The sequence below is a fragment of the Chenopodium quinoa genome, unplaced genomic scaffold, assembly GCF_001683475.1.
Source record: "Chenopodium quinoa cultivar QQ74 unplaced genomic scaffold, ASM168347v1, whole genome shotgun sequence".
Lineage (NCBI taxonomy): Eukaryota > Viridiplantae > Streptophyta > Magnoliopsida > Caryophyllales > Amaranthaceae > Chenopodium > Chenopodium quinoa.
This window is the reverse complement of record NW_018742287.1, coordinates 600,055-614,973: the sequence shown is the minus strand read 5'-3', so window position 1 is coordinate 614,973 and position 14,919 is coordinate 600,055. Positions and strand designations below refer to the sequence as shown.

Sequence of the window (14,919 nt, the reverse complement as noted above, 5' to 3'; positions counted from 1 at the left end):
AAGATAGGACTGACTGTTAACTCTTACGCTAAAGGATACCAGGAGTACTTTAGTCTCGTTATTTAGTATATTATGGTTAGTCCTGTTTTTTATTAGAAGGAAGATTATAGAGCAAGTGACATTCATTCCATCGTACCATCTCAACTGCTTCCTTGTCCTCACTTCTCTATTAATTAGATCTCTCCTGTCCAAGTATAATTAAAAATAGAAATTACCTTCTCTTCCTCTTCTTTTTTTTTTGACTGGTTAAGGCTGGTTAACTCCTACTGTAGATAGATGGGTTTACTTGCTATTTAGTACCCATCAAACCTAATAGAAACAGCCTGCCTAGTCCGAAAGCCCCAAAATAACTTCTTTTAGGTGGAAAAGCTACATTTCTTTCCAAAAGCATAGCTTTAGCTATTACAACCCTGACTTCTATTTCTTCTTTTTTTTCGGTCTTCCGATAGAAAGAATAGCGTTAAATTTCATTTTCTAGTCATCTTGTTAACGATTCCCTATATGAATGGTTAACTTGTACCACTTTCAGGTACGCACACAATACTTGACCTCGTTGCTGGTAACAGTGATGAAGGGTTCCTTTTTAGTAGTCCTTTGGTTTAAGGAACGTAGTCACTCATAGCTAAGAAAAAACAAAGGAAAGACCCGGTGGCCAACTTCAAGTCATAAGAAAAACATGCTTCTTTCCCACCTATAAGGTCGTGTAGGCCGGCTTTACCAATAGGTACGTAAGTCACTAACCTACTGGTTAGGAAACTATGAGAACCAAAGGCCTTCCTTTCTTAAAAAAAATGAATAAAAAATGTTATAAAAATAATAAAGTAAAAGTAAGTCGGATTTAGAGAAACGAATTAAAACAAAAGGGGAGTAAAATTAGGAAAATGAAGGGAGTATTAGTTTTTTTTTTTTTTTTTTTTTAATTAAACTTTCCTTCGGCTAATCAATTTTTACAGCATATTGTTTTATTTTTGCTATATTTTTTTTATAATTCTATCATAACAATTTTTTTTTATAACAAATCATACTTCTATAATTATTTTATTACATTATATATTTTATCTTTAAATTCTTTTTATTAATTAATTAAGTAAATCAAACTACGCTCGGTTTATTTCCTTTAAACTTTAAGTTATATTTGACCACGGTAAAATAATACCTTAGGCCAAGTGGCCTAATTCAAGGCCGGCAAATGGTGCAGTCTCCAGGTGACACTAGCTCAGCTCAAAAAAGTCAATCCGAATGTGATATGTGCCACTAAAAATATATTGTTATTAAAAAGGTTTAAAAGCCTACGAAAATGATGTAACATCATAAGACAACGCCCCCTATGAACACATGTCCTCCTCTAATTGGGCAGTCAATCATAGTGTATCCTTTTCAAGTTACGAAATCCTAAAGCACATATCTTGAAACCCTATGATTACCCCATACATTAATTGATGGAACATGTTACATTCATTGCAACATAAGGATAATTGCCCAAGAAATAATCCTCCAACATCTCTCTACTTCCTCTCTCAAAAGTATCCGTTCTGATCACTAAGTTGATCGTTGGAAGCGAAAATCTGTTGATAGGATATTTGTTGTTTTACAAGTGACCATATGCACAGGCAGATCAGATTGTAGTCTCCCGAGGGATCCAAATTCCAAAATACCTGGAAACAATATTTTTGCAATTTTTTTAATTACAAAATTCCTTTTATAATTTTATTTGATTTCTTATATCTACTTTTTAAATGAACGATGAAGAAGCCAAATAAAATTGGTCTAAAAAACATCACACCAAGACTCAACACAAGTCGTTCCTACAATATGTTTTTGCAAGTATATATAGTTATAGATTATTGATTCATTGATTGATTATCATAAATTATTCAAGGAGTTACAAAAGTATGTATTGTTAAATTAATGCATATATTGCTTTGTTGTACACCTTCTAATGCATAATTCAAGTGAATAGCATACAACATATTAATAAACTAGGTTTAGCTTTCGTTCGTCACATACGTTTGAACTTTATTTAATTATTTATTTTTCAACATATGCTCAAAGAGAAATTACAAAGTATTGTTAATAAATTAAAGCAACCCACTATTTTTCGACACTCCTTAAACAATCTCATGCGCCCATTGAACTCGTTGGCGATTAGCCTTGTGTATGTTGCAATATTGAAATTTCGACCCTCCAATACTGGAATCAGGTTGAATGCTTCAAAGGTATCTGATATCCCATGCCATAAGTTTTATGACATTATTTATCCAAATACGATTATGTTTGATCATGACTTATAAGTGATTGGATTTTGGTCGAAAAAGTTGGTTGGTTTGAGCTCGAAACTGCTTCGTAGAGTGGCCATAATAGGAAAATCTTCTTGGCAAGGAACATGATGAAATCCCATTGTATACCACAACACAATGTCTTTGTTTTCTATCTTTCTATTCCTGCAACAAAAAATATACTATGTGAATTAACAATGGATAATTTAAGTGCACATTGGTAAACTTATGTAGTTATAAGCATGAAATAAGAAAAATGAAATATTTGATTTGGATTTTGGAGTGGATAGAAATTAAAGATTTAAAAATGCGTGCCATAACAAAATTTTAATCCTTCAACTGCATTCACATCTACCGTTCTCTTATTGTCTATAACTCTATCAGTACCATTTAGTTATGCTCACGTACTAGAGCCTTATCATTAACATATTCATCAAAATTTTAGGGTGTGCAAGTCCATTTGCTTTGTGCTATATAAATCCGTCACTTTCGACTTTAATAATTTATACATAGTATATACGAAGAAATTTACAACGTAAGATTAATTTAGATTAATTATTACATTCTATATTTTTATAATATCAACGTTTTTTACGCGCGTACTGTAATAAGTTTAGAAATAGGAAATTACCTGCGCGTCCATACGGTTAAGCCATCATCTCCATGACTTTGATCAGCATAAAATCCACCAGCCCATCTTTCAGACTTATCATAGGGTGTCACCCAAATTTGATACTTTGTATAAGCCGTACGTATTTGAGGATAATCATCATTCGCTAATAAAGAATAAGCCGATTGCCCCGTTACAAGCTGGTAACCAACTATGTTTCCTACATTCGTTTTCTTGTTAGAGTTCACCACCATTAGTTGAGCTGGTTTCGAGTCGAGTCGTATCCTAGCCTCAGCTTCTCTTTTCAAGATTTTCTTCTTAACCCTCCAGTAACTTTTCCTAGGGGTGGTCATCCTCTTAACTCTCTTTGACTGTAACGATGATTTCATGAAGGAGTTGTTATTGCCGTCTATGTCGAGGTCGAGATAGTACGTGAGGAAATGGTCGTGGTTGATGGCAATTGTATTGGGTGCCACCATGGTGCCATACACTTCTTCCGTGATTTGGTCTGTTGATGTGTAGGATGTTGCTTTCATTTCTAGAACTCCGGTTAGTCCAACCTGTTTTGAATCGTTATTAATAGTATATAACAAGTCTTATAATATTACCCATATTTCTTGCTAACAAAGTGTTAGCTCACTTTTCTTAAGTTAGGCCTTAAGGGTTTGGGGTTTGAATCCTACCAAATGAGAGTAATTGGGAGTAGAGAATCTCTTACCCTCCTCTCGCTCTACTCATAAGTGCCGGGGTGCTCTTTATCCAAAAAAAAAAAAAAAAAAGAAAGAAAGGGCGTACCTATTTGTATTCTATTGACATTGTATCATTTGGTGTATTTTATGTAATATAAAAAATTCATTTGTTAAAAAAAAAAATGAAACGGAAGTACTTATAACAATAGCCTAATCATAATATAATAGAATAAAGGAAAACATACCCCAACTGTAATAGATCCAGTTTGTCTAAATTCCCAATCAAGAATGTAGTCATAATTCCCCACGGTAGCTATCATTCTCACAACTAGTGTAACTTCTGGCTCTCCATCTCTTATCTGAAAAAGACAAATTACACCGTTGAAAATATGTACAAAATAGTAATTATTAGTAACAATAAAATTAACACGAGTATTAAACTAATCAATTTTTTGGGGTATTTTAATTAATACGTTCTCATAACATGATGACATATGGTGTAATGACATGTTACTATGTTAGTAATAGTTTAACGAGTATCTAACTACTCTCATGTGCGCCTAATATTTTCTTGTTTATTGTTACCACAACCTTTAATTAACAAAAAAAGTAATTACTGGAAAACCAAAAAATTACGTACCACTCTTCCAGGAACACCAATCTCAGTATGTCTCCAAGCAACATCACCAGAATATTTTTCAAAAATACAAATAGCTCTAGGAAGCAAATTAGGCATTCCAAAACCATCAATCAAATATCCATCCATAAACCTCGCATTCCCTGGACAATCAACAAGGGGTTGAAGGCTATCTGCTGCCTTCCCGAACCCGAATTCGCCTACATCCATGAACGTCCTATAATACCAATCTTCTGTAGGATCCATGTACGGTACAAACGTCTCCGAAACATGCCCTCTATATAAAACCCTCCTGTACTTATTCTCTTTTGAATCGAATATTGAAGCAGTAGATATAATTACCCCTGCTCTTGAATTAAATGCGACGTGAAATTTCCAATCACCCCATGTAACAACATTACCTTGTATGTTCAACTTGCTGTTTGTTGTGTTAGGGAAACTCGGGCCGGGTTGTAGTGGCCGTGAATGAAACTCGGTTCCTTCGGCCTTAGGCAATGGGGTTCTGTACCGGTCCATGTATGTTGTCACCTTCATTAGTTGGAGATCAAATATTATTGTTATCCCATTAATTGGTCGTGCATATATGTTAGTAGTCCCATTTCTATAGAAACATGTGATTTTAACTGCCCTTTTAGAAACATGTTCTCCAAACCAACCTTTTGTAAGAGGTAAGCATGAAACTTGAGAACTTTTTAAATTTCTTTTTGAAAGTGAAGTTAAAAATCGAGGGTCTTTTTGTGTAAGTAAACTTGCTTGTAACAACTCTTCAAATGTAAGTGGGGGGTAACCATGACCTTTGTAAACATGGTCTAACACAATCGACCTTTTCGATAAGTCTACTATGAGTTCACGTGTTTGTTTCCCACCTATGACCACCACCTTAGCTCGACGAGGAAAAGATTTTGGTTGTCTATTTGATGATGATAGCCAATGTAGCACATCATTCTTATCTGGCTCATCAAAATCCACAAAGTGGTATGTTAAATTTGTAAGGGTTTTGAGATGGGATTTCTCGATAATGGCTCGTATTTCGTTGATCTCTTTAGGGCTTAAAGGGTCTAAAGGGTGCTGAAAACTTTGAGTATTCGAGAAATTTAATGCAACAAAGAATGATAATACTAAGATTATTGTGGAATTCATGAATGACATCTTTGGAATGAATTTGGTATTTGCATTTGCTTAATCTAAGATTATATATGGTATAAATTACTTGTAAAACACCTTATATCTTCATTGTTTAATGTTATTCTAAAGGGTGGAAAACTATACATTTGGATAAATTATGTTTTGCCACACTTTGAATTATTTGTTGGATTAGTGAAGCTCATTTTGGACGCACAGTAATGTCTTGCTTTGAGAAGAAGGATAGTTACGCAATTAGTTGAATAAGCATTTAAGAATTGTAGTGAAGTCACTTGTGCTTAAGTTTATAGCAATCAGCCATCTTTTTGACAAAGCAAAAACATGTGTTTATTTACATTCGATATAATCCCAGTTGCTAAGAGTCCTAAAATAAACAATTACAAAAGTATATTAATGTATCCGACAATATCGGTCAAGATCCAATGCATCATGAGCCTAAGATTTTTTTTTTTTTCTACAAATGTTATGGAACGTTGTCAGACCATAGAAGCAATGCCTGTTGATAACAGTAGAGACAGGAGTTGCTTGCGCTAGAACAGCATTGAAGTGAGCACATGTCGTAGATTGGGCACATGTTGATGCTTAATTTGACAACTTTAACATGATTGGAATATTGTTAATGAATTACTCTTGAATTCCTTAGTCCATAAGGTTTGGTTGCAAACTTCTGAACCACTTGGCTGTGCCGCTGAACAACTCAACGTGGCAACAGTCTTTCGATACCAAGTGTTCTGTGTTCTGTCCCTTGATTGATCAGATTTTGTTTTTGAAAGGCGATCTGAGATAGCTAGTCGCCTAGTGTATATGAGTGCTACAAAATTTCTGCACTGAATTTTGACTGTGAACCCAATGTAATGTTGTGTCAATGTGTATGAATTGGCATACATACGCATTATGTGTAATTTATATCCAGTTCATCGCATGACAGAAGTTGCTGCTGTTTATTCGTACATGATGTTAAATTTGAATATGAATTATCATCTATCATCTATTGATGAAATTAATCAATGATAGTCAACAGTCATACAATTTTCTGAATTTTGAGAACATTGGTTTCCTCTGCTTTCAGTATTCACAATTCTAGAATGGTGTTATTGACATCTTGGGGGTAAACTCTCCACACAGCCCATTGCTTTAGGTAGACGCAGATTTCCCTTTCCAAGTTTCCAATCTAATGAACTAGGAGTCGATCATTGCATCATATGAAGTATGAATAATACTGTCATAGGAATACCTTTTCAATACGCAATTTGTTGAATATATACCACAAACCTAAATAACCAACAACACACAAGATAAACAACACTTTAAACTACATTCACTCATACCTCCAAACTTGGGGTTATTCCTGAATACAAAAGCTCGATTTTATTTAAGATGATTACTTACAATAATACTTTAAGATAATAACTTGTGATACTTACTGTATTCTACAGATCTGCCTCTAGTTTTAACCACAATACGAATCACGTTCAACAATTGGAATTTTTCTTCTCCTGTATATCAGGAAAATCAGGAAAATCTCATGATTTCAACGACTACAGTTGAACTGCATCCTAAATTACAGGTTTATATTTCTCTAAACGCAGGTATTTTAATAAATTTGATTGTTACATTGTCATCAATACATCCTTCCAAAACTCATGTCCATACCTTAAATCTAATAAAATTACTACAAAAATCCAAACAGTCCAAGGGTGAGAGTTCTATCATACATTCCAGTAGACCTGAGACTATTTCATACCATGTACATGATACACTTGGGTGTGTACAAAGATCAAATAACCCAAGTACAACACTACAACATATTATATTCTCCATTTAGGGAAGAAGCAGTTGAAAATTAACATTCCTCAACTCTTAATAAAAATAGATACACTAGCAGATTAATCAGCACTGAAATTGATTACTCCGTAATAACTTTGAGAGAGTTATCGAAATTTGAGACAGAGAAGGAAACGTGGTGACCTCTAGGAAGGTTCTTAGGGTCCTTGACAGGAGAATCGGCACTATACGAACCTTTTGCATAGCGAATCAATCTAACCCCATACCTTATACTAGAGGATGAACCAAACTCTACTAGAGGATGAACCAAACTCTCTTCAAATAAGTGTTCCCGGATCCTTGAATTCTAAATTTGAAGGATCCGACTCATGGATTTATATCTGAGTCAGAGCACCCCAGCTAATTTTTACCTGGTTGAGGTCTAATGGAGAATAAAAACAGTGTTTAATTATTGAGACAGCAATAGCTGAGCTCATATTTGCAACTCTTTAGCTTATAACAATTACTTTCTATAATGACATTCCTCATTATTACTTGTGGACATTTTTTAAATCATACCATCTCTGTAATTGCTTTCGTAGTTGATCCTGGAAACAGTCTCTACTCATCCTACTCCCTACAATTAACACTATGTTTTGATAACAATTTAGAAGGGAAAGAAGAGGAAAGAAGGGGAAAGAAAGGGAGGAGGAAAGTGGAGCTTCATTTTCCCTCCAAATCTCTCCAACTATGAAAGGGTAGTGTTCATTAAAAGAGGAGGGAAAATGAACATCTCCCTCTCCCTCCCCTTCCCTCAATCCGTTATCCAAACAAGGTGATTCGTCCCCCTCCCTTTCTCTTCTCTTCCTTTCCCTTCATTTCCTCCCATCCAAACAATGTGCAAAGGAAAAACAATAAAAAAAATTAAAAAAAAAAAATGCAAGTAAACTACTTAGCAACCAGTATTAGTTACAGCAACAAAATTATCCCAATCCCAACGCTAAGCACAAGCCTACTTTGAATAATTGGTTGAACTAAGCTACTGCTTTAAACAAAAGTACTTAATTTGTTTAAACCGTATATGTCATCCTTGTCTAGCAAGAATCACAACATAAACCCAAGGAACATCAAATTATATACAGGCATATTGACTAAATGACTGAGAAATGCCATTTTACATATGAGTACATTATTAAGCACCATTTTCACCTTAAGTATTAGGTACTATCAAAGTGATGATGATGATGGTAATTCAATTAAAATGTGACACAACAAAAGATCATAAAATGCCATAAGAGAATCTGACTCTTACTGCACATTGCTCAAGATAAATTTGGGATTCTCAAATTTTGGGCAACCCTGAATTTGGAATATATCATAATGTGTAGAATCATGATCATCAATCCCAGGAGAAGGCATAAGGTAGCACATGTAACAATTTAAAGAAGGAAATTCCCATGGAGAAAACAGAAATTGTATCTTTTAATTAAGCAGAAGTCCTCTTATTGTGTCCTACTTTTCCAAAATCCAGCTTGTTTCAAATTTACCAATTTGAGAGCTAGTGTCTCATATTATACTATCAATAGCATCATTAAGGGGTTCTGAAAGTTTTTTGGAAACCACATACTCAGCCTAATCAATCAAGTAGTGTACTGCGTACACCCAATAAACTCAAAATAAATACTGTAAATAAAAGAAGAAAACACTAGCAGATGCTTAAAAGCCACAAAACACAATTATTTGAAGACCATTCAAAGCAATTTGACATAGACATAGAATTAACAGGACACAAAAAACATTTGAAAGTAAGCTAGTTTCATTACTGAAGAATGCTGATCATATTCTTCGTCCACAACACATACAGTCTGCTACACTTCATGCAGCAAAAATTTGATATAGGAAATCAACAATTACATCAATTACAAAACAATGCAGCTTTAACTTTTGTTACCTTAGTAATATATCTGCTTTATTGTTTAAAGAGCTCAGAATCCTGTGATTGTAGTTGCACCTCATGTCCTGTAACATAAAAAAAAAGAAAAAACAAAGAAAAAGGACACAAGGAAGATCTAGATTCCGGAAACAATCATCCCTCTTGTGCATGAAACATAACAAAGACCTTGCTGCGTTGTTCTCCCACCCCTGCCCTTTTTAAAATTTGTTTGTCAGAGGTTCAAGGGATAACTGTTATATTTCCGGCTCATAGAACCAACTCGTATAAACACAAGAATATGCGAATTCAAGATATCTATTTAATGAATACTAAACAAGGAATTTGCTAAAACAAATCCAACCATTTCCAACCAAGTAAAAGATTTATATTATTCATTGCCTTTGCTACAATGGCAAATGTTATTTGAACCACTTTGTGATCAAATCTACAATAAAAGAGATACAAGAGACACATGATACTTATCAAACCTAAACAACAACTTGTATCCATTGCAGTAAGTAGACAAGTAGCTAAGTTTATTCACACTAGTTTCCACTATCATCTACATTGCAGTAAGCAGACAAGTAGCTAAGTTTATTCACTAGATTGCACTATCATCTACAGAAAGTTAACAAAAGAATAACAAATGTATAACTGTCAACACAAGCAACTAATTTTCACAATGTATACATCAACACAATCTTCTATTCTCCTTGCTCCGTGATTATGGCAAGAGGCGATACAAGGCTTGGAACATAATCCACTGCACTCCATCTTTCCACACAACCAAGATGGAAATATTCAGGAGGATCACGGCTGAAGTCAGCAAGCATTATTTCATTGTTACTGTAGAACTTGAAAACCATTCCAGACTTGGTAAATCCATAAAAACTGCGACAATAATGAGCCAGATTAAAACGAAACAACTTAGTCCATGATTCCTGCACTCCATATTCTTTCAACATCCACATCTCTACTACTTTTCCGCCCTCATAATTCGCCCAAGCACACAAGCAATCATCCAAACAACACAAACAAAAAGCACTGACACCACTTTCAGCTTCTCCAAAATTAGCATAAGGCAATTCCATCTTCCCCAAAAACTCTTCCTGATTAGCCAAATCAAAGGTAACAATGCATTTCTGATCCTTTCCTAGTGTAATACCCCAATGCAAAGTTTCTTTTACCAGTGTTCCAGTGTTACTGAAAAAGTAATCTTGTAATTCCAATGACAGTCTATCTTTCTTATCATTTCGCACTGTTTTATAACTTTTCCATTGTCGCAACCTCAATGAGTATACAAACACAACTGCCTCAGGACTACTCGAACACACAGGAAAATTAATTGCAACAATGTAGTAATCATCACGAGACGAAACATAACCAAACCCAAAATTATATTCCTGCGCAGAATATTCATCATTTGTAACAAGAAACTGACCAGGATGTTCAATCTCAATATAAGCATTTTTACCAAAAACTGGGTTATAAACCACAAAATGAAAATCAAAATAAAGAAGAGAATCAGGGATGTGTAAGTAATCATATTCACAAGATTCTTCATCTGCAGAAAGCAACAAGACTAACCCATTACAAGAACCCAGAAACCAATTGAAAGTCTCAAGAAAATTAGTGCCAAAATTGCTGAAATCAAGATTTGAATCACTGTAATCAATACACTTAAAATCCAAGTAATCATCAAGGGTAAGAATAGACCTTGAAGAGAGAGAAAGTTGTTGCAGAAGATGGGTTTTGGCGAAAAGGGTAGTTGATATGAAGGAATCCCATTGATGAGAAACACATTTGAATCGAACAAGGGATTTGGCGGGAAGATTTGGGAGGATTTTATGGAATATTATGTGCTCTGGAATTTCTATCATCTTGATTTATGCGGCGGAGAAAAGATGGTGAGTTGGGTGTTTCGGTTATTTTACGGCGGTGATTGCGGTGGAGAGAGAAAATGGTGATTGTTTTGAGGTTGCTGAGTGGTGGCAACACTAGAGAAGATTATGGGAGGCGTTGTTTGATTATTCGTAATGTGGATATTACTTAGTACCTGGTAAAGTAAATAGGTCCCTCGCTTTTGGAATGAGGCAATTAAGTCCTTTAAAGTGGATGGAAACCTTGAAATCGCTTATTAACTAGAAAAATTTGATTAGAACAATACTAACTTTGCCTCATTTGTTCAAAATAATTTCTAATCCGAATTATGATACGAATTTTATTTCAATGGTCCCAACCAGTCATTCAATTTGTTATAACAAGTTACTTTACACGTGTCAGTATATAATTGATCAAAAAAATTATTTAAAAAAAAATAAAAAATAATTATTAAATGAACTTAAAAACCACCCCACCAGCCTAACTACCCTCTCCGCCTAGCCTCGCCTAGACCCTTCCGCGCGCCGGGGACACCATCGACATTCCCTTCCCCCCATCCCGACACACTCTCCCAACAACCATATTGTGAACCCTCACCCTGTCGCAAGCCGCAACACCTACCCCCAGTCGGCGGAATCTATCCAAACCCACCCCTTTCCAGTTTGTTGTAGAAGGGGGTTGTGACTTGCAAATGTGATTAATTAGTTGCAAAAAGGAGTTGCGGGGAAAGGGAGGAGTTGGGGTTGCAGTAGGGGGCCACGGCGGGGAGGGAGGTACCGGCAGGAAGCTGAGGTTGCTTGGGGGAAGGTAGTCTAGGCGGCACTGGGGGTGGGGGTAGGTTGGGTTGGGGCGAACGCCGGCGTGGGGTGGAGGGCATGGAGAGTGGCTGGTGGTTTTTCTTAAAATTATAACGTGTCCAATAACCTGGTATAATAGGTCATTGACTTTTGTTGACCGGTTTGGGCCTAATGAAAGAAAATGCCCCCTAAAGTTGGGATTATTCAGGAATAATTGATAGTAGGAATTAATTAAAGTAAATGGCCTAAAGTTGGGATTATATAACAATTTTTCCTATAAAATTATCCAAAGTTGGGATTATTTTGGGCAAAAGAGACAAAGTTGGGATTATTCTAGTCAATTTTTCAACTGAAATGTTTAATCCCTTAGATGGTCCTGTGATTTAATTTTATTTTTTTTTACTTAGATGGTTATGTGATTTAATTTAATGCTGATAAGAAGGATAAAATTGACCAAATTAACAAATAAAATAGAAAATGTAAATTTTTAGGTAAGATGAATTGACCTATCAGACCGAAATCGTTCATAAGACAATTTGCTCTGAGTTTGCAGGTTAGATAGACGCTTTGAGAGTAGGGGGCAAGGGAAATTCCTATCCTCAATGTGCCCTTAGTGGGGATTGAACCCTTATACTTAAGGTTGAAAGGCTCAATCTTTACCACTAGGCTAACCTTTGCTTGGAATAATATAATTATATACGTAGTATCTGGTTATAATAAAATAAGTTACGTGTTAAAATAAGAGGGTATTTAGGAGTTTTTTTGAGCAAAAAGAGATGTTTGACCATTACAAAAAGCACTTTGGGCGTTTGGTTGGATAATGTTTGAAAGAACGAACTTTTTGGTTCCATAAATATCCTTTTTAAAAAGCTCACATGCGGAGGTTTATATAAGAGTTTTTAGTTTTCTTGTTTTATACATTAAAACAACTAATAATTAACAATTACTTATCGAGCATTGTACTTTTACACTAATGACTAGTTATAACTAGCTAGTCAAAACCATTAATGCAAACAGATAACAGCTAATTGTCAAACTAGGCCTAACCTTTAATTGAAGAAACCTCCCTTTGTTTTATCTTTTTGTGTTTTATGTAATTTCTTTTTTTTTAAAGGGGGAGGAAGATCGTTAATTACAAAGCAACTAATCCATCCAATGAAATAGCAGTTTCAGTAAGTTTTTATAGGTTTCATCTACTTAAATTAGCTAGGAAAATTATTGCCTCATTCCAAATTAAGGGACCTACTTGCAACTTTGGTGAAAGTTAAGGGTCCTTCTTTATGCTTAACTCTACTTAGTAACAATTACGTACAAAGGGTATGAGGCGGGTACAACTTGAAATTCATCCCCGGCTCATCCCCTATCCCTGTCCTGTCAAATTTGGACCCATCCCCATCCAAATTGGGCAGAAATGGGGTGCTACTTTACCCCAACCAATTAATATCCCTATATAAGACTAGTAAATGGATTGTTTATCCACACAAAGAAAAACAAAGACTTGTTTTTGTGATTGAAGGTTTCTTCCACCAAAATGATCTATTATTGAGCATATGTGTTATCTTTCTAACTTTTGATTTAGGCGTTGTAGCATGCCATGATTTTTATATTGATAGGATTATAGTGTCTTTAGCCTCATGAGAACTTAAAATTTATTTTCGTAAAGAAACATTTGAAAAATATTATAAATAACATAAGATGTCAAGACAATTCAAAATTAGAAATTAAAACTTAAGGATTTATAAGATTGTACACTTGAGATCAAAGGAATTATATATATCCTTCATTCAAGATGACAATATTAGGATTAATAAGAGTGGGTAATAATCAAGCTATTTAGTTTCTTACCATGTTTTGTTAACAACCAACTATAATATGTAGATTAATCAATTAGGTCTTCTACTAACAATAATTAAATCACACATATATATAACCACATATAAAAATGTTAGACTGGGTCAAAAGCACACCAAAGCCCATGATGGACTATAGTGACCAAACATGCTCAAATTGAAACTTATTTACAGTGTTGGTTTTTCCTATGCCAGAATTGAGAAAATAAGCCTTTTATCAGTATTTTGTTGGTTATCTGAAAGGTGGGGGTAGTAATAGACGTACATCAAGTTAAAGTCCAACAAAGATGGACCTAAACTCTACCTACTAACAACTAGCATGACTAATTGACTATATAACTTCATCAAACATCAAACCAAGAAAACAAATGTCTTATTAAAGCTAAGATTGACAAAGACATTTGAGTTCAATTCAAAAGTAACTCAACAAAAAGATAAAGTACATCCAATTATATATTCTCATCTTTTTATTTTTATATATCGTTCAATAATTTAAATAACCCTTTTTTGGGATATTCTATCACTCCTTCTATTTTTAAATAATTTCATCAATTTAACTGATACATTTGTCAATATAATAATACTTTAACTCATAATATATCTAATTACTAGTAGTGCTGTAAATTTGTTTTAAGAAAAATTATTATACTAGTAAGTATTCTGACTAATCCAGGCCAATAGCATTTTACATAGTAGAAATTACATTTATTTACATTAGTGACAAGCGCACATTAGGGCGCGCTTTAAGGCATATAAATGGGTGATTTTGGATGTATTTAGGCCCGTTTTGGTCGTTTATTGTCTTGTTACACTCGTTTCCTTCATATTACGTGCTTCACGGGTTTCGGTCTGTTTTTGGTGTGTTAACAGGTATAGTTGACCAAGTTATGTCGAGTCCCGAACCATTGGTGCGTAATCAGGCTATTATCGATCCTAGTCCACCAAGCTAAGGCTTTGCTGCGGTTCTCAAGACCTTGAAAGGCAAGTTAAGTAGCAGGCAAGGCAGAACAGTTCACAAATATGACACCTGTTCACTATTTTGCTCACAACTTTCGGTATACAAATGATAATGGAGTGATTTTAATTGAATTAGAAAGTAGACTTGAAGAGCTTTCCAACGATATATTGCACGCCTCAAACGGAGCTCTGGATAAGAAGTTGTGACTGTTTTAAGAAGACCAAAGTGCCTGCAACCTTCCTGCCTATGCTGCACGGCCGTGCCACTTTTAGCACGGCCGTGCCAGACATTAGCACGGCCGTGCCAAGCCAATTTCCATGCCCGTGCCAGTGCCAGATTCAGCACGGCCGTGCCAAATTCAGCACGGCCGTGCCATAATTG

The 14,919-nt window shown here is 35.0% G+C and overlaps 2 protein-coding genes across 2 annotated transcripts; both read right to left on the bottom strand.

Annotated features, from left to right (window-relative positions):
• Positions 1 to 1,899: 1,899 nt before the first annotated feature.
• Positions 1,900 to 5,355, bottom strand: LOC110684851 (primary amine oxidase 1-like). The gene is made up of 4 exons (XM_021861295.1): positions 4,216 to 5,355; positions 3,821 to 3,934; positions 2,908 to 3,446; positions 1,900 to 2,441 (listed from the first exon to the last, which is right to left on the bottom strand). The coding sequence occupies exons 1-4, from the start codon at positions 5,350 to 5,352 to the stop codon at positions 2,279 to 2,281; spliced, it is 1,953 nt and encodes a 650-aa protein (XP_021716987.1). The 5' UTR covers positions 5,353 to 5,355; the 3' UTR covers positions 1,900 to 2,278.
• A 4,401-nt stretch (positions 5,356 to 9,756) lies between these two features.
• Positions 9,757 to 10,932, bottom strand: LOC110685585 (F-box/kelch-repeat protein At3g23880-like). The gene has a single exon (XM_021862139.1). It carries the CDS (start codon positions 10,930 to 10,932, stop codon positions 9,757 to 9,759), a length of 1,176 nt encoding a protein of 391 aa, XP_021717831.1.
• Positions 10,933 to 14,919: the final 3,987 nt, after the last annotated feature.

What these genes read in the sequence shown, in the direction of transcription:
- LOC110684851 (XM_021861295.1), bottom strand. Translation starts at nt 5,352, where the DNA reads ATGAATTCCACAATAATCTTAGTATTATCATTCTTTGTTGCATTAAAT. An exon ending in TTGGTGTTCCTGGAAGAGTG is followed by an intron (nt 3,935 to 4,215) that starts GTACGTAATTTT and finishes TGTCTTTTTCAG; the next exon opens with ATAAGAGATGGAGAGCCAGA. An exon ending in TTAACCGTATGGACGCGCAG is followed by an intron (nt 2,442 to 2,907) that starts GTAATTTCCTAT and finishes TTTTTGTTGCAG; the next exon opens with GAATAGAAAGATAGAAAACA.
- LOC110685585 (XM_021862139.1), bottom strand. Translation starts at nt 10,932, where the DNA reads ATGATAGAAATTCCAGAGCACATAATATTCCATAAAATCCTCCCAAAT.